Source organism: Geotrypetes seraphini, chromosome 9 (assembly GCF_902459505.1).
Source record: "Geotrypetes seraphini chromosome 9, aGeoSer1.1, whole genome shotgun sequence".
Lineage (NCBI taxonomy): Eukaryota > Metazoa > Chordata > Amphibia > Gymnophiona > Dermophiidae > Geotrypetes > Geotrypetes seraphini.
The window spans coordinates 132929775-132952495 of NC_047092.1; the positions used below are offsets into that span (position 1 = coordinate 132929775).

Below are 22721 nucleotides of genomic sequence, written 5' to 3' on the forward strand. Positions count from 1 at the left end.
GTAGTCCATATAGGGCTGCTAGCTCACCACTCTATCCTGATATTCAGTGGCAGGAATATCTGGGTACTACCACTGAAAATTTGGATTTTTTTTGCCACAGCAGAAAGCATTTTAAAATGTGTTAGTCAGAGAGTGTATATTTAAAAGATATATTTCTCAAATCAAAATGCAAACATATATTACATCAGGAACACAATGATATAGCTGTAAATCATTCTACACTCCTCTCCAGCCCACTAGAAATAGTCTGATTGGCTTTTAACTTTCACCCCTTGACATTTCTAAGTTTGTAATACGTATTTGACAATACAGACCACAAAATGACAGATCTCTAAATAAGATGTCAGAAAACAAGCACTGGGTTAAAATGGCTCTGATGGTGTAGAATTTGAGCAATATGAACTTCTGAAATGTTTAGAATCACTGCCGTGTCACCATGAACATGAAGATATTTTTTTTTTTTACTTTGTCACAATTCTGGCACAGCCAAGTGAAACAAACCTGTAATGCAAAGCTATTGTAGTTTGGATTAATATCTAAATAAAACAAATACATCAAGCTGTGAATCAGCTAACAGACTATTTAACTAAGCTAAACCAACACTACACATATCCACTGGAAGTCAAGCATGTCAATTTAAAGGCTCACATGTTTTAGCTAGTTTTACAGTAAATCTTTTTATACAATTACTTGCACAAGTTTCTTATTTCTGCCTTTTTAACCCTTTTAATTCTGAAAAAAACAAATTTTTCCTGGCGAGCTCTAACGACAAAATTAAAGATACTTCGATATTTTGGAATGGTCAGGATTTTCCTATAAACTATTCTATAAAAATTTTGGGAGTGGCACTGGACCGGCATCTCACTCTAGAACAGTGGTCTCAAACTCAAACCTTTTGCAGGGCCATATTTTGGATTTGTAGGTACTAGAGGGCCTCAGAATAAAATAGTTAATGTCTTATTAAAGAAATGACAATTTTGCATGAGGTAAAACTCTTTATACTGTAGTTTATAAATCTTTCCTTTTGGCTAAGTCTTAATAATAATATTGTAATTTAGAGCTAAAGAGACATATGTTTAAGAAACTGTTTTATTTTACTTTTGTGATTATGATAAACTTACAGAGGGCCTCAAAAGAGTACCTGACAGGCTGCATGTGGCCCCCGGGCCACGAGTTTGAGACCACTGCTCTAGAAGAACATACAGATCTGTTAGAAAATGTTTCTCAATCTTATGGAAACTCTGAACCATTAAAAAATATTTCAATGCAGTATCGTTTCGTTTGCTAGTTCAGTCTTCTATATTAAGTATTCTTGACTATTGTAATATAATCTACTTGGGAACTTACAAGAAAACCCTTAAAAGACTTTGAGTTATGCAAAATTCAGCAGTTCGGTTGATTTTTGGTTTGAAAAAATGGGAGCATATTAGTCCCTACTACCAAATATTATATTGGTTGCCAATGGAGGCAAGAGTTCTGTTTAAATTTGCCTGTATTTGTTTTAAATCAATATTTGGTATGGCTCCAACCTACCTGGTTTCTCACTTTTTCCTGGACCGTTCTAACAGGCCCAAACACAGAATTCATGTTTGCTTACCCAACAGTAAATGCCTGTTGTTTTAAAAGATTTGTGAAGAGAACTCTTGCTTTTCAGGTAGGCAAAATGATTGATTGGTTGGGTAACATTATCACGTGTGTTCATCTTACTATACTTTTAGAAAATTAGTAAAAACACAGTTTGATCGATTTGTAAACTAAGGTTTCATTGTTTTTAATTTTTATCTTTTATGTATTTCTGATGATTTGTATTCTTCACTGATTGTCCAGTATCTCTTATTGTAAACCGCCTCAAACTATTATGGCTTTGGCGGTACATAAGAATGAAATTATTATTATTATTATTATTATTAATGTTGAACCCAAAAGTCTCAATCAGAAGCTTGATTCAAGGGTATTTTTCTATTACCTATACTGTATATATTCTTTTCTCTTCAAGATAATGCTTCTCTGTTGATTTTTGGTCAGAGATGTTCTTTATGCTACATAAAAATGGATTTTATCATTTTTTGTGTTTATATTTTTTCTTATTCTTTTGTACCCCTTGTACATTCCATGCCTTTTTCTTCTTTCCTTCCCCTTTCTCCTTCTTCCACCCCCATTCATGCCATACTTTCCACATGGTTATGACCCCTCTTCTTCTCTCCTTTCACCTTCCCCCTATTTCTTTTTTTCTCTTCTTTTTGCCTCCCCTCTTATTTCTCTCTTCTTCTGTCCTTCATTTTCACCTTGAGCTCATGGAGTTTTCATATTTTTGTATTTCAGTACCACCTGATTCTATTTGCAGTTTGTTTTGCCTAGCCATCCTGTTATAACAGGCTAATGCTAAACACGATTGACAACCCACTAATTTCTATACCAACTGCATTTGTCTTTTTACTATCTGCAATAGAATCTTAAAGTCACTTTCGCTGGTTGGCTTGTTGCCACATGTTGTATCTACCTTCAATTCACAGTGCCTTCAGCTTTGTTTTATAGCACATAGTGCATTTCTTGTGCACATATAGGACTCCTTTTACTAAAGTGCACTAGCTAAATGAAAAATACTAACGCAAGCTCTATGGAGGCGTTATCATTTAGCACACGCGGCACTGTAGTGCACGCTAGGCGCGGGCTAAAACCGCTAGCACACCTTAGTAAAAGGAGTCCATAGTCTTTGACACAGATGTCTCTTGCAGTGGTCTATTCACTATATATGTTCTGCTTGCGCACATGTTTTTATATCATCTGTCACAATGATGGTATGGTGTTTATCAGCAGTGGATTTCCCATTTGAATTTTCTGTTGTTCCTCCATATAATTTATTTTTTTAAAATTTATCTCATTGGTTGTTTTATGTTTCATTTTCCTATAGAGTGTTAATCGCATTTATAATTGCATTTTTTTGCCTTTGTTAGATTTGATTTTAGCTTATTATTTGATATGTCCATATTATTTAATATCTTTTAGGTAATCATGCACATTTTATTAATTATATTATGTTTTAATTTAATGTTGCTATATATACTGTTTTCATGTTTTTAGACGTCATATATGTGCTGAAACATCATTTCTGTGTCGTTCTAGTATCTCACTAGTCCCCTGAAGAAGGCATTTGCCGAAACTGGGATCTTAGTTGGGACCACAAGAGAATAAAATGTTTATTATGGACTAATAAATGTAGTTTTATTGGTTGGATCTAGACATCTCACTTGCCTCTTTTGTGTGTGTCTGTTTTGCTTTTTTCTCGAGGCAAGTTTTGTACTTTCTTTGTTTCTTGTCCCTATAAAGCAGGGTCTCAAAGTCCCTCCTTGAGGGCCGCAATCCAGTCGGGTTTTCAGGATTTCCCCAATGAATATGAGATCTATGTGCATGCACTGCTTTCAGTGCATATTCATTGGGGAAATACTGAAAACCCGACTGGATTGTGGCCTTCAAGGAGGGACTTTGAGATCCCTGCTATAAAGAGAATAGAACAGCAAACACTAAGGGGAAATTCTGTATAGGATGCCGGTTTCTGCAGCCGCCTAAGCAGCAGCTGAGAATTATGCACCAGCGTCCTATACAGAATTGCGTCTGACCTAAGGGACAGATGCCTAACTCCACCTAACTACCCCAATTCTGTAACTAGCACCCATATTCAGGCACTGGTTAGAGAATCGTGTTGCCACTGAGAAGATCAAGGCAAGGGAATCTCTCTGCCATGATCAACTTGGCACAGGAGTGAGAGGAAGAGACAGCTCGAACCAACAAACTCCTGAAATAACTAATAAAAGGGTTAATAATTTTTGTGATAAACGGGGAGGGGTTTGGGATGGTGGCTGAGTTCGCGGGAGGGTTCAGGGTTCCAGTGGGAGGGAATGGCATCCCTCCTGCCGGCCGATTTCACAGGGAGGGGCATTTCCCGCCACAGCTGATCGCAGCAGGGAGATTTCCTTGGCGTGATCAGCTCAGTGGCCGCGTCCATTTGAAATGTAGGCCAGCATTTTAATGGTCTACATTTCAGATGTCTGTCTAGAACTGCTTAAACTCTGGGTAAAACCACATCCATACCAAGCATTGAGCGAATTTAGGTGTTCCTATGTATCTCTCTAGACCCACAAAAATGCCTACAGTATAGGCTACCTGCCTCGGGTAGGTTTTTTTTTTCTAAAAACGTGCATCCCGATTAGCTGATTAGACAGTGGGAGGATGCCTACCACTGCCTAAAATTGGGACGTTGTTCATAAAATTTGCCCCAACTTCTGTTAAGCTACATATAACATTTATGAGTAAAGAAAAGAAAAGATACATCACTGTGGGTAGAAACTGCATCCTTTAGCCTCTTACAAACTGGGTAGCACTCAGCTGTCAGACTAGGAACCATGGGAGGAGCTTATGGGCAGCACACATTCACTCCACAGATGAGCTACAAGCATAACAAAGCTGAGGGGTTTCTTTTATAGTAACATTTGCCTGCAATGTTTACCTTTCAAACACACACAGGATATATCATATGTCCAAAAACAATTCATCTGCTTAGTGTTATCAGTATACAAAGGTTCAAATTTATTTTATTTATTTATTCAATTTTCTATACTATTCTCCCCAGAGATCTTAGAACGATTTACATGAATTTATTTGGGTACTCAAACATTTTTCCCTTTTTGTCCCAGTGGGCTCACAATCTATCTAATGTACCTGGGCCAATGGGGGGATTAAATAACTCGCCCAGGGTCACAAGGAGCAGCATGGGTTTAAACCCACAACCTTAGGGTGCTGAGGCTGTAGCTTTTAACCACATCTGTTCTCTCTGTATAACAACCAACACATACTAATAGGTTTCAGCAGATAATACTGACTAGAACTCAGGTGGAGCTGGCTAGAGCTATGAGTCAGGTAGAGCAACGGTCAAAAGAGACAAATAAGTCATGAAACTATACAATGCTGTCCTTAGATTTATCGGCCCTGGGCCCTATTAGGCCTGCAAGTACTACACAGTTGCATTTGTGATTTTTTTAAATAATGTAATCTTGAGTGAATTCCTTCAAAAAGTGGTAAATAAATCCTAATAAATAAATAAACAGATCAATCTTTTATAAGCATTAGCCAACATATAAATTGCTATGTTCTGCTATGTACTGTATGTGAACTGAAGAAGAAAAAAAACACGCCAAAATGTTTTTTGTCATATCTTCCATAGAACTCATCCTATTCTTATGAAATTTAGTGTGTCGTGTCCTGAATGAAATTAATGTAAAATGTTATAAATATTTTCCACCATACTACAACACTACCTTCTGAAAATGAATTGTGAACTGAATAAAAACACATGAGAAATGTTTATGGTGTATCTTGCAGAAAAATGTAAAGTCAAAAAGTAATGTTTCAATTAAGCAGATGTTCAAAGTGCACTCCCTTTGCATGAAGGCACGCCCTTAGGCTTGGCTGCCACTGATCTATAGACTTGTCAACAATGCTCTGCTTCAGCTCAGCCCAAGCAGAGATGAGGTGCTGTTTAAGGTCTTCAACGTCAGATATCGCTATCTGTATCAGCCCCCAGATCTGGTAATCAACTGGGTTGAGGTCTAGTGAATTTGCAGGCCAGAGATCTGGACCTATGAAATCTGGGGTCTCTCAATGTAGCAGTTCTACAGTACCCTTTGGCCAATGTGCTGGGGCATTGTCCTGTTGAAAGATAAAGTAGTCTCCCAACATGCAACAGATTGCTGGCACAGCTTCTATGTCAAGAGGATGTCATGGTAGTATGTGCCATTGATCTTAACCCTAGAATCAATGAAGAACAGATCTGTGAATCTGAGTTTCGAGATTACAACTGAGACCATGACTAATTGGCTTAAGATCAGGCAGATTTATAGAAGGTGTTTGGTATTAACCTCATGCTTCAGTATTGTTAAAGACACATACAGGCGATCATTCTGTGTGTTAATCAGTGGAGCTACTGTAAATATCTTTTCATCTGTAAATCAGTTGAAGCTGACGCTGTGTTCCAGGTACTTGGTCAGAAGCTGCTTGCACCATTTCTGGCTTATGTCTTTGTTGTGTAAAATTAACTCTTGAGCATGATGCTTTGTAAAACATTTTAATTTCAGATTGTCCTGCTTCTCTTGCTATTTGATGAATTGTTCGGTATGTTTATGGCGCATCCTGCTGGCTCAGTACAAGATCACGTACAACATCAATATGCTCTTCTATGCGAATCAAGTGCACAGGGCTGGGAAGTTATCACTAGTTACAGTTATCCACTGTTAAAGGAGCTGAATACCTGCAGAAGAGTAAACATCCCAGGATCTCACAGCAACTACCACTGAGACTGTGAGCACAACTTGCAGAGTGTTCTGTTTTGGGACAGCTTTGGGTTATTGGCTTGGGACTGCTCTGAAGACTTGTCATAGTGCTACGCCATCAAGGTTGTTTGGTATTTTGAAGCTATTTTGAATGTTTAATATTCCTGTCTGCTTGGTGTTTAACCTTATAGTTTGTTGTAAACACCATTACTTTCTACTTTGTATAGTAAAGTTGTTTGCAGCAGTATACTCTTACTGTCTGTTTTTCTAGGGCAGACCTTCTCATATATGTCCTGGGAACCCCACAGCTAGTTGAGTTTTCAAGACATCTGCAATAAATATGCATTAAATCAATATGCATATTAATGCAGCCATACTGAGATTCCAATATATGCAAATTAATATCATGCATACTCATTGTGGATATCTTGAAATCCAAACGGCTCTGGGGTCTCCAGGACAGATTTGGGTAGCCTTGCTCTAGCCAGTTCTGAAAGGCAAGGGTAGTATAAAGAGCCCAAGGGGGAATGCTCTTTTGAAATCAGCCATCCATACTTGTGTATTCTGTAACCTGCACAGAACTGTGGGTGCAGCAGGCTAAAAAATTTTTAATGAATAAAATACTTTATCAAGCACATATCCCAGAGCCTTGATTCCAAATCATATACTCTAGAAACCAGAAGGTATATGGGGCCTGTCTCCTGTGTGGCACACATAACCACAGGACACACAGGATGAGCTCTGGGTTATATTTGCATAGCATGTCTGGAGGACAGAGAGTTTAATGTGTGTCTTCTAAAAGCAAATCCTTGGACATAAGTCACAGTAGAAAGATTTATGAAGCCAGATCATTTAAAATCTGTGCAAGGAGGTCTATTACTAAACAGTAATAAGTCCACAGTGTCTTAAAAGAATACTGTACTTAGCAGTGATTTCAACTCCAGAGGATTGACTCTGGTTTATCTTGTTTATCTTTCTGACACCTATGATAGAGAATGTTTGGTCTAGTTTTTGGCCTAGAATGCTGAATCAATTTTTCATAGGAAATAGATCAGTCTTTAGGCTCTTTTATAAGGCTTAATAGTTCACTTTTCACTTTAGTTCTATTGAAGTTCAGTTCTAAATACATATATCCCTTTACTTATTTACAATATGCACGCTTATAGTATCCTAGCCACACATAATTACTCAGCCCAAATGTAGCAAGAATAAAACTAAAAGCATCTCTTCTAGTTACTGAGAAAATAGAAAATAGCAATTAAGGAGAGCTTGATGAAATAAGAGTTATGGCTTAGAAACTGTTTTATACAGTAATGTTTCTTTTTGCTTCTTGCAGATTCTGCATTTCTACTGTTTTTCATTCTCTTCAGGAATTTTTTACAATCACTTTGATCTTTATTTATTTTTCTAGAAACTCTGGTACTTCAAAATTTGTCAAATACGTTGCAAGCATGTTTACCATATGCTCTTGTTATTTGTGATCCAGACTAATCAGAACTGAGAAATTAGTTCAGTTGCCAAACCTAGCTAATCTCTGGATGCTTGAATAAGAATTGCAGACACATTTATAGCCAATGCCATGCCAACAATCCTGTTGATTTCCATGGAATTAATCTACAGGCAGTTTAGACCATTATCTCATTTTATAAAAACTTCTATACCTCTAGCACAAGCATGTCAAACTCGCGGCCCACAACAAACATCTTTGCGGCCCAGCCAATGTAATCCAATAAGCTATAGCTAGAGTTGCAAAATTTATCCCGCAATCCATCAGCGCCGAGCAGTCACTTATCTAAACTAATCGAAAGCAATGATACAATGTATAAGTATAACCAGTTGCTTATTCTTATTAAGTACTACAATACAGCGCCTTTGGTACCCGAGACAAATTTGTGCCTCTAGTCATAATGCACCATTCCCCCCCCCCCCCACTAATACTAGCAGTGAATCAGATGATAATAATGCCTACCATGCCATTAGTCTTGTATTGACATGTTTGGTGCACCTAACAGGAAATATTTCACCTTCAGAGTACAATAAAAATAAGAGTATATGTTTATTTATGTTACATTTATTAATTTGTGAAATTATTCTGTGTCTGGCAAGTTAATATTTAAGAAAAGATATTGATTTTTATTGAAATGTTTTATTTTTTTGAATTAACAATTACTTATTTATTTCAGCTCTTTGTATTCATTATGTCTTTATTGAAACCAAGTAGTAGTAAAACTAAACTAAAAATTGTTGATGAACATTAAAATTTCCAAGAAAAGTGGGAATTGGAGTATTTTAGCTGTGAAGTAAAAGATAAAATAATTTGCTTGATATATAATAATGCTATTAGTGTGCCAAAGTTATATAACATTAAACGGCACTATGAACAGCATAAATCAAAATATGACAATTACGAAGGATTAATGAGACAAGAAAAGTTGAAATACCTTAAGTTGGGACTAAAAAAACAACAGTTCATGTTTACTAAAGTATCAAAAGAAAGTGAAGTGGCGGTGCAAGCAAGCTATGCCTTGTCGGAGTTGATAGCTAGACACTCAAAACCTTTTACCAAAGGCAATTTCACCAAGGAATGTCTAATTAAAGCTGAGAAATTGTTTGTCCTGGAAGTGTGAATGTTTTTCAAACAATCTCTTTGTCTTGAAATATAGTTGTAGAAAGAATTACTGGATTGGCTGGCAATTTAAGTAATCAGATCAAAGCAAAATCATCTAGTTTCAAAGCTTTTTCCATTGCCTGTGACAAGAGTACTGACATTGGAGGCGTAGCTCAATTAGATGTGTTTCTCCGTGCTTGCGACACAAATTTCAAAATTTTGAGGAGTTATTGGAACTAGTACCAATGCGTGGCACTACAATGGGACAAGATATATTTAATTGTGTTTATGAACTTCTGCAAAAATACAATTTACCTCTGTCAAAACTAACTTCTGTAGCTACAGATGGAGCTCCTTCAGTTGCCGGAAAAAACAACGGTTTTGTGGCATTACTGCAGAAAAAAACCAAAGTGAAACTTGTGATAGATCCAAGATTCATCATACGCATTGCATTATACATTAAGAAGTATTATGCACAAAGGTAATAAACATGGAAAATGTGTTGACATTTGTCAAAAAAAATTATCAATTTCATAAGATCTCGAGGCTTAAATCATCGACAATTCTCTGCTTTCTTAAGTTAATTAGAAAGTGAATATTCCGGTTTGTCCTACTTTACTGAGGTGCATTGGCTATCTTGCTCCAAGGTCTTTAAACAATTCTGGGACTTGAAAAAAAGAAATATGTCAGTTTTTAATAACTAAAAATCAAGACACAAGGCTGTTTTATGATCCAGTATGGTTACAAGATTTATCCTTTATGGTTGATATAACAAAACACTTAAACGATTTAAATTTCAAACTGCAAGGAAAAGATCAGATCATAACGAACATGTGTGATCAAGTTAAAGCATTTCAATGTAAGCTAGTTCTTTGGGAAAAGCAGTTGAAAAATAAAAATTTAATGCACTTTCCGACATGCAATATAAACAAATCAAGTTTAGGTGAAATTGCATAGCATCAAAAAATACACAGAAAAAATTTTAAGCCTTAGAACTGAGTTTGAAACAAGATTTACAGATTTTATGACTTTAAATCTTTATTTTCATTTTATAGTATTGACATAATATTAGTCAAAACAAGAAAATAATACAAATCAGTTCAAAGATTGAAATGAGACAATAGGTAATAATAAACATTTACAATTGAAATAAAGGAATCAAGGCAAAAATTTTTCCCTTTCTCATATGGCATAACATTAAACACAAAATAAATTTTTACTGGTTTGTATCGTTAGACCTCAATCCATGGGGGAGAAAGCTTTAAAATTGCTGAAATCTTAATCAAATAGTACAAAGAAAAATGAAAATGGTAGCGGGAGAGAACATAGCCAAAAACCTTATACTTGAACAGGTTGAGACTGAACTTCTCTCAAGAATTTAAGTTTGCTCTTTAGCAGAAATAAATTTTGTCAACTGCTGAGGTTCAAAGAAAATAAATCTATTCCCTTGATAGGTCATTATACATTTACAGGGGAATCTGAGTACAAATGTCGCACCTAACTGCAGAACCCTTGGTCTCAAAATAAGAAATTGTTTTCTTCTCTTTTGGGTCATTCGTGACACGTCTGGATACATTCTCACTATTTTAGTCATAAATGGAACATCTTTAAACTTGAAAAACAATTTAAGCATCCATTCCCTGTCAGCATCTATAGCAAATTGTACAAATAGCGTAGCAGTTGCCGGTATCTCTTCACCTGACCTCTCCAGGAAATTTGTCAAATCCAAACTATCAGCAGACAAATTCTGCTGGTTTGGTTTTTGAACAGATGCTCTAGTTGGTAAATAATAAATTTTAGTGAGAGGCGGATAGGAGGTTTCGGAAACTTTCAAAACTTCTTTCAAATATTTTTTAAATGTATCCTGCGCTGAAATAAGTGGTAATTTTGGGAAGTTAATAATCCGAAGATTACTTCTTCTAGTCATATTTTCCAACATTTCCACCTTAAAATTAAGGTTTCCACTGTCTTTTACCCAGACCGAAGCCTGGGACTCCACTGTTTTTAATCTAGTTTCATATCCATCCACTTTATTTTCAACGCTGGATATCCTATTTTTCATTTCCAAATTTTCAGACACAACAGAGGTATAACGTGTAGTAAGTTGCTGCATTTGAGTTCCCAAAGAGATTTGCAAACTAGATATTGCTTCCCAAATTGTCTCCATATTGAAAACCTTGGGCCTCTGCATTGGTGTCAGTTCAGCACCCAGAACCTCTGGTGAAAAAGTACCTGGAACTTCAGCAGGTGATGAAGTTAATGTCAGGAAATCCTGAGGAAGTTTCTGTCCCAGCTCCTCCGAATGCACAGAGAATAGTGGCTTCACTCCTCCTCCTACTGAGCCGACTTCCGAACTCAGCATGCCTGGAGAGCAAACACCCTGGTGCATTTCCTCCACCGTCGACTGGCCAAACGCCCCCGAGCAACTCGGAGGACTTGGAGGACTTTGATCTTCAGTCAATCGGACAAACGCCCCCGGGCGACTCGGAGGACTCCGCTCTTCCGGGGCCAGAGATGTTGCCTCGAGGGAGAGCTGCGACGCTTCAGCCAGCGTGTCTCTCCCAGCCGAGAAAGCCTCCGGCTGTGTTGGCGTCCCTCGCTGAAGGAAGGCGTCCATCAGGCCCGTTGCTACTGGTAAGGATTCGTCAGGGAAAATCCGAAGCTTGGATTTTCGTTTCACCATTTCTCCACTTTAGAAAAAGAAACAGTAGTCAGGGAACATCCGTGGCGTCTAGCTCCAGACTCCCGCAGCCATCTTCCTTAGGCCACTCTCAAGATTTACAGATTTTAAATCTTTGGAAGAGAAATTTTCTTTGTTTTCTTCGATTTTCTCAATAAATATAGAATCAGTACCTAATCATATATAAATGGAAGTAATTGAGATCCAGTGTGATTCAGATTTAAAGACAAAATACAGTGAAGTTGGCTTGCTTGAATTTTACAAATGTTTGCCAGCCAGGTTTGAAAATACTCAAAAATTCACATATGAAATTATTTCCATGTTTGGAAGTATTTATCAGTGTGAGCAGTTATTTACACTTATGAAAGGAAATAAGTCTATCAGATCCAGAATTACAGACATTCACCTTAGGTCAGTTTTAAAAGTAATCACTGCGGGCAAGATTTCTCCCGAAATAGGAAAAATAGTAGCAAAGTTTGCCAGAGAATAGAAATTTTAAGGTAGATTGAGGACCAGGAGTAGGGAGATTGTGATAGAAGGGGAAAATATGAACTGTATGAATGAAGAGGGAGGGTAAGAGAGTGAGAGACATAGGCTTCTGAGTGGAGAAGAACAACAGCAACTGTTACGGGCAGCAGCTAACAGAAACTGGGAGGGGCATATGCCCCCTACCCCCCTTACACCCATGATAACTTCAGAGACAGTGTAAAATTTCACAGTGGTAATATATAATATGGGTGCTATGAGGCACCAGGTATAACAGAGTATCCTAAGGAATTAAGAAGGTTATATATATATATCAAGCAATCTATAGTACACTATTGAGGCAATTCAACAACTGGTAGCCTCCATTTAGGCACTCCAGGAACACCTGGTAGGTGTATATTTTATAATGAAACTTGGATACTCAGGTTTCATTACAGAATACTAGTATAATCCACTATCAATACACACTTAGGGCTCCTTTTACTAAGGTGCGCTAGCGTTTTTAGCGTGCGCTGAAGATTAGTGTCGCTAACCACCGCGCTACATGGAAAATACTAACGCCAGCTCTATGGAGGCGTTAGTGTGTAGCACGTGCAGCAATGTAGCACACGCTAAGCACATGTTAAAACTGCTAGCACAGCTTAGTAAAAGAAGCCCTTAGGGTCATAGTCTATAAACGGCGTCCCAATTGTAGGAGACGGAAAGCATCCTACTGCTGTCTAACCAGCCATTCGGGACGCATGTTTTTTACAAAAACAAAAACAATGCGAAGCAGGCCACCTACACTGTAGCCATTTGTTGCAATTGAGGGAGATGCGTAGAGACGCTTAAGCTCACCCAAGGCTGGGCGTGGGCATGGTTTTCCTAGAAGTAGCCTTAGGTGAGCTTAAGCGACCCTAAGCATCTCCCTAGGACTGTGATAGGCACCTGAAATGTAGGCCATTGAAATGCTGGCCTATATTTCAATTAGGTATAAGATATTGTCTGGATTATAATAGTTTAAATAACTTTTTTTATATACTTGAAAGTATATAAAAAAAATAAAAATAAAAAAATAAAAAAGTTATTTAAACTATTATAATCCAGACAATATCTTATACCCATTAGTACAACATATGACTGGATACAGTATCATTTTATTACATTTTTGCCATATTTCTAACAAGCTATATTTCAATTAGACATGACTATACCTCTCCCTATGCACCCTAGCATCCTTCTAGCTTTTGCCATCACCTTTTCAACCTGTTTGGCCACCTTAAAATCATCACATACAATCACACCCGAGTCCCACTCTTCCGTCATGTACATAAGTTCTTCAGCCCCTAAACTGTACCATTCCTTGGGTTTTGCAACCCAAATGCATAACCTTGCATTTCTTAGCATTAAATTTTAGCTGCCAAATTTCAGACCATTCTTCAAGCTTCACTAGGTCCTTCCTCATGTTATTCATACCATCAATATTCTATAAGTTGTGTGTAAATGGGCACCCCAACCACATCTTCCCCATGCTCCACTTTTAATTTATGTTTATTAAAATACTTAATATACCACCTAGGTACATCAATGGTTGAAGCAGTTTACAATGTTTAAAAACAGACCAATCTTAACTCCAATAAAAGATAGTAAAAGTATCTCCAATCACTCAAGATTTTACTCTCATAAAAATAACTAACAATAAAAAAATTATTATTATTTTCTTTCCTTCTTATTCTAACCCAAATGCATATCTGGTTAAATCCATAAAAGAGAAAAATCAGATATCCCTTAACATGATAGACCGATCCAACATTATGGAATTCAATTCCAGACTCCATTTGTCTAATTCCTGACTTTTTAGTTTTTCAGAATAGCCTGAAAGCATATTTTTTTTCTTGGCTTTTCCAAACATGAGTAATGTTTAAATTGGTAGTTTACTGCCTTAACAGTTTTAAGCACAGGTTTTGGATAGTAGGTTATATGTTGTCTTTTATGTACAGTCATGTTTGTTTTAACTATGTATGTGCTGCTGTTACTCACATAGATGTTCGATAAGAGGGCTACAAATGTTTTAAATAAATAAATAGACAAAATGCTAATTTAAAAAAATGCCTTTAAATTCAATAAATCATTAGGAATTCCATTCCAAAGAATTGGGGCCCTTCAAAAGAATGTACAATCTGCTTGAAGAAGAGAGCAGGTCTCAACTTGTAGCTCTACAAATAAGTGGGACCACCATTCTATTATCCCTTAATGACCTTAAGAATCTATTAGGAATGTAGGGTACAGCCAGCAAAGACAATAAGGTAGAGTCAACTCAAATAACTTTCTATATAACAATACTACAATTTTGAAATCAATATAATATTTTATTGGAAGCCAATGATATCTAATAAACAACTCAGTGACATGATACCTTTAATGTGCCTTCTCTAATTACTGAATAGCTGCAAACACATGCTAAGTTAATCAGGTACAGTATTTGCAGAATAACACTTAAGTGCTCTGCTGGTGCTTTTGTAGGTAAGTGTAGGCTTATATACACAAGTGCTACTATTCTAAACATTTGTGTTCAAAGGGTGCATAAATGCAGGTGCCAAGATTAGAGACTTCCCTTCACTTGGCTACGAACAAAATCATAGAACTAATACCTATACAACAAAAAGTTAGAGAAAGATATATTTGTAAAACAGACTCGTATTTTTAGCAAACTCAACTGAAAATCTACTTCTGCTTTATCTGTTTACAAGGGGGTGCTGAAAAGTTCTCAGCCCAACCAATCAACTTCCTAAATTCTGAGTGTTATTTTACCACTGTAGCTGAAAAGAGTGTTATCTTATTTCATTATTAAATGCATTCTGTATTTTGTACTGTCTGGATATCTGGTTGGTTCTTTTGAGCCTATTTGTTCACTTGTTCATTATTCCTTTTGTTCTTTATGTATTTCTGTTTTTGTTCTGAAAATTCAATAAATATATTTGAAATCATTAAGTGCCAATTTGCAGAAATGAAATTTTATGTTTTGACATTGTTTCAAATCAATGACTGAACCATATCCATGTCATTCTCTTCTTGGTTGGACTGAGAACATTTCTGCATCCCCTCGTATTTGGGCGCCTGTTTATACAATCAGTGGATAAAAAGTCATCAATCACAGACTTGATCTTATTGTGTATTTCCTTCTCTGAGATATCAGAACACATATAAACAATCCGGTCTCCAAGTACTTACTGTGGCTGAAAGCTGAGGCCCATTCAATTGTGCATACAGAATGGCTTCATTGGCTACATATCTCACCCTCAGCAATGCAAGCTCCACCTCGTGTGACCCAACCATCTCATTTGTTAAATGTTCCATTGTGGCAATGTACTCTCGCCAGTAAGGGTCCAGCTCTGCCACACCAGCTAAGCAACCTCTCATTACATTCAGGCAGTATCCAACACAGGATCTGATTAGTGTTAAACCTTGGCAATGTGGACAGTACTGCATCTTTACCAATGCTTTGTTGCAATCCTTTGTTATAGTAATATGCTCCGTAGTGTTTATCACTTCAATACCCATATTTAGGCCACGGTGTAACATTCTACTTGCCCACACAGACTTTGATAATTCAGCAACCATTGCTTTGAAGAAGGGTCCAAAAGGATTTATTTCCTTTCTTGTTTGCCGAAGACATTCTGCATATTCCTCTGATAAATGTGTAATTCCTGGGTTTATACGTCGACTGTAAACCAAGGGAAAAAGACTATCAAAGAACCGTGAAACTGCACCCTCCACTGTTGTCTCAGCACCCAATATATAAAGAGAGAGATCCATAAAGAGTTCCTTAACTGGTTCCACAGCTTCCTTTGCCATTGTTTGATAAGTTGTGTCAAACAGTGCTTGTGTGTGATTGATAGCAAAGCTAATCATGGTCTCAAAGGTCTCTGAAAAAAAGAAAGATATATAACAAAAAAATAAGACACAATTTTATATCAGAGCAAAATTAATGGTGTAACAGTTATAGAATGTTGATGGATCAACTTTTTTTCATGAGCTGCAAACTTAAAATATAAAGCATGGCTCTATATAATAAAATTATTATTTAACTTTCTATATCATTGCAAATGAAAGCATAACTTGCATTTTCAACTCATCTAATATTTAGGTAGATGCTTATCTATTAAGTTAAACAATACAAGTGGGTGCTGAAAAGTTCTCAGCCCAAACAACCAACTTCCTAAATTATTGCCACTGTAACTGAAAAGTGTGTTATCTTATTTCATTAAGTGCCAATCTGCAGAAACGAAATGCTATGTTTTGACATTGTTTCATATCATTGATGGAACCATATCCATATCATTCTCAGTTAGGCTGAGAACTTTTCAGCATCCCCAGGTATATTACCAACTGTATGTTTTACTGGCTGACACCTCTTTGAATCCCCCCACACACTTACCCATCCTTTATTGAGCCATAATTATAATTTAACCTGAAACATCCTGACATATGCAGACAACCTCAAGCTTAGCAGAATCAATAATACCTATAAGTTCTCAAAAAAACAATGACAGATGTATTGAGTTAGTCCAATAAAAATGCATCACCCACAAATTGTTGACCTTTATTTCAACAATACAGACTGTAAAAGGATTAATTTAATTTTAAGACTTATAATCCACTAAACCAAATAGTTCTAAGTGGAGAACAAAAAGAAAAAAAAAAACAAAAAACATACAGATACCAAGAAAAACTATACAATAATCATCTCAATATTAACCTAGATGTGTGATAGATAAGAATATAGAATTCCCAAAAAGTGGAAGTCTGCTTCTAAAATCACTAAGGTCCTCTTTTACTAAGGTATGCTAAGTGTTTTAGCATGCGTTTAGTGCGCGCTAAATCAACGTGTGCACTAACCGCTAACACGTCCATAGGATAACATGCATGCGTTAGCGTTTAGCATTTAGCGTGTAATTAACGAACATTAATATTTATCACTTGCTAAAAAGCATAGTGCACCTTAGTAAAAGAAGGGGTAAGTCTTACTGGTGGAAACTTGTTTATTTACTATCAGAAATATAAAGGGGCTGCAGCCAAGAAGTGTAGGACTATTAGTCGATGTTTTAATAAATGGAAAGCATTAGATGATTCTATAACTAGACAGGCTGTGGCAAATTCTATAAATGGCGTCCAGATTGTAGATGGCAGTAGGTGTCCTACCACTGTAGGACCAGCCAATCGGGATGCATGCTTAAAATAAAAAATACCCTGAGGCAGACTGCCTACATTGTAGGTGTCTTTGCGAACTTAGGGAGGCGCTTAGGGATGTCTAAGCTCACCCATGGCTAAGCATGGGCGTGGTTTCACCCAGATGTGGTGCCTGAAATGTAGGCCTACATTTCTAATAGATGCGGCCGCTGAACTGATCACAGTAAGGGAATCTCCCTGCCACGATTGGTTTAGCAGCCACAGCAGAGAACCGATCCCACCACAAAGTTGACCAGCAGGAGGAATGCCCAAACCCTAAAATAATCCAGGTAGGAGGGATGCCCAGTCCCTCCTGCCAGAACGCCCTGAAGCTGCCTCCCCAACTTCAAATGTCTGTGGCAGGAGGAATGGCTCCTCCTGCCACCACCCACCAAGACATCCACTGGCAGGAGCGATGCTCGGTCCCTCCTGCTAGAAACCCCCCACCCGGAAACATCCCCTGGTAAGAAGGATGCCCAGTCCCTCCTGCCAGACCACCCCCTCGAGACATCCCTGGAATCCCGCTCCCCCAAGCCCACCTGGACCCCACAAGTACCTTTTTTAGTTGACTGGCAAGAGGGATGCTTACTCCCTCCGGCCAGCAGACCTGCCCCCACTGAATGGTGGGACTTCCCCTTCCTGGTGCATTGTGGGATGCACTGAGGAGGGGCTTAAGGCCCTGATTGGCCCAGGCACTTAAGGCCCCTCCCATAGGAGGAGCCTTAGGCATCTGGCCAACCAGAATCTTAGGCCTCTCTTTCAGTGCATTCTGAGATGGAGTGGTCTAAGGGATCTGGCCAATCGGAATCCTGTTTACAAGGGGGTGCTGAAAAGTTCTCAGTCCAACCAACCAACTTCCTAAATTCTGAGAGGCTTTAAGCACCGAGGCCAATCAGAGCCTTTGGCCCCTTCCCGATCCATCCCACAATGCATCGGGAAGGGGAAGGCCTGCCATTCAGTGGAGGCTGGCCTGCTAGGTGGAGGGAGTAAGCATCCCTCTGGCCAGCCAACTAAAAAGGTACTTGTGGGGGCTGGGGGGGGTCAGGGTGCCGGGGATATCTCGGGGGTGGGGATATCTCGGGTGGCTGGAGGGTTCTGGCAAGAGGAACTGGGCATCCCTCCTGCCAGGGGATGTCTTAGTGGTGACGGCAAGAGTAATTGGGCACTCCTCCTGCCGTAGACATTCATGGGTGGAGGAAGTGGCTTCAGGGGTTCCAGCAGGAGGGACTGGACACCCCTCCTGCCGGTAGTCTTTGCGGGGGTGGGGGACAAGTTCTTTACTGCAGTTGTTAAACTGATCGCGGGAGGGAGATTCCCTTGCTGCAATCAGCTCAGCAGCAACCCAATTCTCTAACTGGAGTCTGTGACATGGACACTGGTTAGAGAATTATGGGGTTAGGCAGGTTTAGGCATGGGGTTAGGCAGGTTTGTCTATGAGAACAGATGCAATTCTATATAGGACGCCCATGTGTGATTCTCATAAGCCGCTAGGGTGGTTTCTGAGACCAGGTATCCAATAAAGAATCCGGCCCCGTCTCTTGATTATGTTGTTTTTAGGCCATTCTTGTAATTAGTTGGCTCAAAATGGCAGGCCTTCCATTTTGAGCCAATCAGTGCCTTAGGCCCCTCCCACAGAATCCCAAGAAACATTAGGAGGGGAAGGCCCATCATTCTGAAGAGGCAGCCCTATCGGCAGGAGGGCATGAACTTCCCTCCTGCCAATTTTTCATCGGAAGGTATGGGGCATGTTGGGGATATTGGGGGGTGTCGGGTGATGATGTGAGTGCTGATTAATATGGGGGTGCCAGGGGATTTTAGGGGTGTTGGGTGATGTCTAGGGTGTGATACTGAGGGGGACATCTGAAGATGTTTGGGGAGGGGTGTGGGGCTCGAAGGACAGTGGCTTTCTGTGGAGGAGGGCTGGGGGGATTGGTGGGTGTGAAGGAGGGAGGGAGGGAGAGAGGAATCGCATTCTCTCTGCCGGTTCAGCTGATCCTGGCAGGGGAATCCCCAATCAGCTGAGCCAGTAGGACTGCATAAAACCAGCTCAGCTGATCGGGATTCCCCTGCCATGATCCGCTGATGGCAAGCCATTCAGATAGGCTGGGCAGTATTGCTTTTTTATTTAAAGAACTTTGGATGGTGGGAGGGGGTTGGTGACCACTGGGGAGTAAAAGGGGGGGGGGGGGGTTCATGTCTTAATCCCTCCAGTGGTCATCTTGTCAGTTTGGGCACCTTATTGACCCTTATGCATGTTTGAAACAGGTCTAGCTCTATAAGTCTAAGACTGTTTCCTTAAAGGTTTGATTGTCCCTGCCAAACGTCTAAGTACTAATCCCACCTCTAACATATCAAAATGTACTGAACAAAATCTACTTACATTTAAAAATGTATTAATTACAGCAAAATATTTTTCCTATTTCATAGAATGAGCAAGCCATAAAGATAACCATTAGGGCTTTAGTTTAGCAAAGGCATGGTCATTTTTCCACATGTGAAGCCATTTCTTATTACAATAAAAATCATTACTACCCCTCAGTTATGTCTGTAAGAAAAAATTCCTTAAAAGGATCGCAGCAGTTCGGGTAGAGGAGAAGCCCCACCTCATTCTGCCACAGCCCCGCCCCCATCCCTACCCCTATCCCGGCCCTACACAAACCTCATCTCTTCAGGGCAACATCTGGAGGGTATCTGGACATGCACAGATGCAATGCGATGATGTCACACGCATGTGCGTGTGCATGTGATGTCTTCACATCATATCTGCTCATGCACAAGGATGCCCTCCAAATGCAGCCTCAAGCTCCCATCAGTTTTCAAAATACGGACAAATTGGCAGGTTTTGAAAACCCATCTAGATGCCCCGACAGCCCTCTAAAAATCCAGACATCTGGTAACCCTAGGTCATATTGATATATATCTAAAATGTCCTCTTATACTACAAAATCCTCGAGCTGTGGAAATTCCACTTTTTTTCCAATATCTTAATCAAAAACCCAGGACTGTCCAAAAAGTCTCTTTCCTGGAACTGCGTAAAACTTGGTAGCCCTGTTAAGGGAAGCTGTGTTTTTAGTCAACATTTGTGTTACATGAGGGATGACATGTTCAGAGTTGCCAAATGATCCAGTTCCAGGCCTAGTTCCAACCAAACCTCATTTTGGAAAAAATTGAAGACCCTTCTATTTGATAACTGAACTCTCATCAACAAATTAACTCTACATGAACACTCAGTATTCTCTTGATATTGACCAAGCTTCTCTCTCTCTACTTCCTATCTTTCTCCCCTTTTTCCCCTTTTCCTCCTTATCATATGTAACCTTTTTTTTCTCATTACATTGTAAGTCGCCTTGAGCCTGTACAGGTATGTGTAATATGACCATTTATTTTTTTTCATCAAAACGGGACATCTATTAATTTTCAGTCCCACCCCTTTTTGAAAGAGAAAAACTCAACACTTGCTACCACCCTGGCCTACCCTGCCCCGCCAGGCCTTTCTTTTCTAGTCTTTCTTCTACTTATAACCCGCGCCCCCCCTTTCTCTGCCTCTTTCACTCATTCCTCCCTCCCTCCTTCCTATGTCCCCCTCACTGCCTTCCAGCCTTTGTCCCACCCACTCCCCCAAAACCAGCCAGTCAGCCTACCTCCCTCCCTCCCTGCCACGCCAAAGCCAGCCAGCCTGCCTCCCTCCCTCCAAAGCCTAGCCTACCGCTGATTCTTCTGCTCCCCCCACCTGGCCCGCCGCAGCCACAACAACCGCAGGAAAGGCATGTCCAGGCGCCAGCCCAGAAGCCTTCTCCCCGACGTCAATTCTGACGTCAGAGAGGAAGTTCCAGGCCAGCCTCCTGCCACCACCCACCAAGACATCCACTGGCAGGAGCGATGCTCGGTCCCTCCTGCTAGAAACCCCCCAAACGGAAACATCCCCTGGTAAGAAGGATGCCCAGTCCCTCCTGCCAGAACCCCCCCTTGAGACATCCCTGGAATCCCGCTCCCCCAAGCCCACCTGGACCCCACAAGTACCTTTTTTAGTTGGCCGGCAAGAGGGATGCTTACTCCCTCCGGCCAGCAGACCTGCCCCCACTGAATGGTGGGACTTCCCCTTCCTGGTGCATTGTGGGATGCACTGAGGAGGGGCTTAAGGCCCTGATTGGCCCAGAAGTGGCCTCTAATCTCCCTTTTAGAACTGGGTAATGGCCAGAATGGCTACCTTCCTCCGGATCTGTTAGAAGTAGGGTTACCATATTTGAGCATCCAAAAAAGAGGATACAACCCTGCCCCCCCCCAGCCCTACCATACCCCCCAAGCCTCACACATCCCCACCCACAATACAATACTACTTTATCCCAAAGGGGGGAAAAAAGTTACATTTTTTTTCTTTTTACCTTTGCCGTTTCTGGTATCTGCTTTCCTCATCTTCTCTTCACTCCCTTCCATCCAGCATCTGCCCTTTCTATCCACCGTCTGCCCTCTCCCTCTTCTATATGGCATCTGCCCTCTTTCTATGCTCCTTTACCCTCACCTGTGCCCCCTATCTCCTTTATACATGATTCATTCATTCAGTCAGTCTGTGTTAATGCCAATGATTGGTGGCACTTTACAAGCCCATACAATTATGGAGCCATGTCTGCAGACCACAGTGTACATTGTGTCTTGACTGTGATATTTTCTGCATGCAAGTCCTATGAGGGTCAGGATCTGTCATGAATGCATGAAGTCATATACTGGTACTAGTTAGGCATCCTTCATTCACCACTCTGACTGACCTTTCTCCTGAGCCAGTCATTCCAAGTTTATTAGTTATTTATATTTATATACCACCTATCTATTTATTTATTTATATATTTATAGCCCACATATCCAGCAATTCTATATGACTTACAACATAAAGAACAATAAGCTAGTAATATGATAGGCACATTAAAATTGCCCTCTCTGGCCCAATCTGGGCTCACAATCTAAACTAAGTGCCTGAGAAGAACTCGGTGCTTTCATAAAAGATGAGTTCGGAAGAGGAAGAGAAGTTGTCTAAGTGGATTTTACATTCAGGTACTCAAGCATTTTCCCTATCTGTTCTGGCAGGCTCACAATATTCCTAACGAACTTGGGACAATGGAGGATTAAGTGACTTGCCCAGGGTCATAAGGAGCAGCACTGGGTTTAAACCCACATCCTCATGGTGCTGAGGCTGTAGCTCTAATCATTAGGCCACTCCTCCCTCAGACTGTTGCTTCCCTTTATGAAGCAACAATATTGAGGACCTAAAGGTCCAGAAGGATGTAAATGTCTGCAATAGAAACAAATGAAACCCAAGAAACCCAAGAAGAGTACTGGAATTCAAACAAAAATTTATAAGACATCTCCTCTGACCCCCCAAAAAAGAGTGTGGGAGGGAGAGATAGCTCCCAACGAACACACT

At 39.7% G+C, this 22721-nt stretch overlaps 1 protein-coding gene across 1 annotated transcript in view; it reads right to left on the reverse strand.

Moving 5' to 3' along the window:
- Positions 1–22721, reverse strand: part of LOC117366433 (glypican-5-like) — a 944740-nt gene that overhangs the window by 760107 nt on the left and 161912 nt on the right. The window contains exon 3 of the mRNA XM_033957771.1: positions 15308–16002. Coding sequence (XP_033813662.1) covers positions 15308–16002 — 695 coding nt within the window. The remainder of the gene's footprint in view (positions 1–15307; positions 16003–22721) is intronic.